The sequence below is a fragment of the Photinus pyralis genome, unplaced genomic scaffold, assembly GCF_008802855.1.
Source record: "Photinus pyralis isolate 1611_PpyrPB1 unplaced genomic scaffold, Ppyr1.3 Ppyr1.4_LG8, whole genome shotgun sequence".
Classification (NCBI taxonomy): Eukaryota; Metazoa; Arthropoda; class Insecta; order Coleoptera; family Lampyridae; genus Photinus; species Photinus pyralis.
The window spans coordinates 32853403-32855076 of NW_022170819.1; the positions used below are offsets into that span (position 1 = coordinate 32853403).

At 38.5% G+C, this 1674-nt stretch overlaps 1 protein-coding gene across 1 annotated transcript; it reads right to left on the reverse strand.

Moving 5' to 3' along the window:
- Positions 1-254: 254 nt before the first annotated feature.
- On the reverse strand, positions 255-1107 carry LOC116178742. The gene is made up of 3 exons (XM_031498326.1): positions 952-1107; positions 676-908; positions 255-629 (listed from the first exon to the last, which is right to left on the reverse strand). Exons 1-3 carry the CDS (start codon positions 1070-1072, stop codon positions 384-386), a joined length of 600 nt encoding a protein of 199 aa, XP_031354186.1. The 5' UTR covers positions 1073-1107; the 3' UTR covers positions 255-383.
- Positions 1108-1674: the final 567 nt, after the last annotated feature.

Genomic DNA, 1674 nt, shown 5'->3' on the forward strand with positions numbered 1-1674 from the left:
TATTCGAAAAATTCCACAACAGAAGACGACGAAACCATTCTATTAACGGTCCGTGCGATGTCCAGGTGAGTTCCACAGCGTGTTGGTTTCACGTACGATTATAAATAAAGATTGAGCATTTCCTACGAATGCGAAGTATGATTTTGCGTATGAATGTGGTTTAACCATTTACCTTTTCAGCAATCGTTTCGCCTCGTTATTTACTAAAATGTGTTCTTACAGTAAAGGCGATATGAAAATAAGAACCGATAACGTTGAATAAAGATATTTGACTTTTTATTTAATCCTTTACCCCTTACCCTTGAGGATAATCGGTACGACATTCTACAAAAAATTAAACATTATTACGCGATAGGAATATTTATCTTAGACCCTAGAATCAGCTAACGATAATAAGTCAATATTGTGAAAGAATCCAGATAAACTTGTCCACCTTGGTAGGCCGCTATAAGTCTGCGTCTGTCATCAGCATATATTTTTCCAGTTAGGGTTTGATTGTCCATTACCGCGCGACCCAGATACAATGGTCTCGAAGACTCATATCCCACTACAACATACCGATGGTATGATGGTAATGGGGTAGTTAGCGAATGCCATTTGTAGTAACTAGAGCTATAGACGCACAGAACCTGAAATGCACTTGTTACTGCACTTGATCTACAAAGTACGTGTTACCTTCAAAGATGAATTAATTGCGCTGACGTAAGTGACGTCAAAATTATAAGGCGCGTACACTTCGACTTCCCCAGCGCGTAGAACCGCAGGTATTACATCAACTGTTGAACGCCGAGGATCTCGAACGTAGGGAATGCTGATTTGGGCTACGTACGTAGGTTGGCCGTTTGCGTCGGTTCCTGCGGCATACGCGTCCTTCGGTACTATTCCACTGTAGTCCCTCCAAAAGTAATCTATTCGACAAACTTAAGGTGGATCGGCTGGGAATGAACTTACCCTCCACGGAGCTGATTATCGCACCGCCACAAAGTTGAGTTATGGCAACAGCCAGAAAGAAAGATAGAAGTGTCCTCATGTTCATTGGCCCTTTGCAACGTGTACTGTTTTCCCGTTCCATCGTATGCCTTTTTAAAACAGCGATAATCTTATTTGTTTTGCACGAATTAAAAATTACAATTGTCGATATAGTTTGGGGAAATACCGAGGCATTTTCAAGAATGTTTGACATTTAAATCACTTATGATAGTGCTGTTATCACTTAAAAATTTTCATGATTAAGAGCTCAATTTCACCACACCTTTTCATATCTGATTTCCGTCATTGGGTTTTACGCATTAATTTTAAAGCAGATACCGTTTCCTTTTGAATTTTTCCCAGAGCTGTTCTCTAAAAAATCACAATCCGTTAGGCTGCAACTCAACATGTAGATCAATATTTTTTTAATTTATTTGTGAAAAATCCAGAGCAAAATCTCTCCATATCGCGGTCGTGAAACGGGCCCCTACATCAGTACCTACCATTTAGTACTAAATATGTACGTACTTCGCCTAATTTGAAATGCTATCCATTGGGGATTTTTGTAAAAGAAGCATCATAGTACCTGTATACGCCAATCACCATATCTTAAAAAATCAATCGAATGTAAAAACGTAAAGTTGTAAAAATAATTCAATCTTTCAGTTTCCATCAAATACAGAATATTTCAAAGCATTTAGCTTA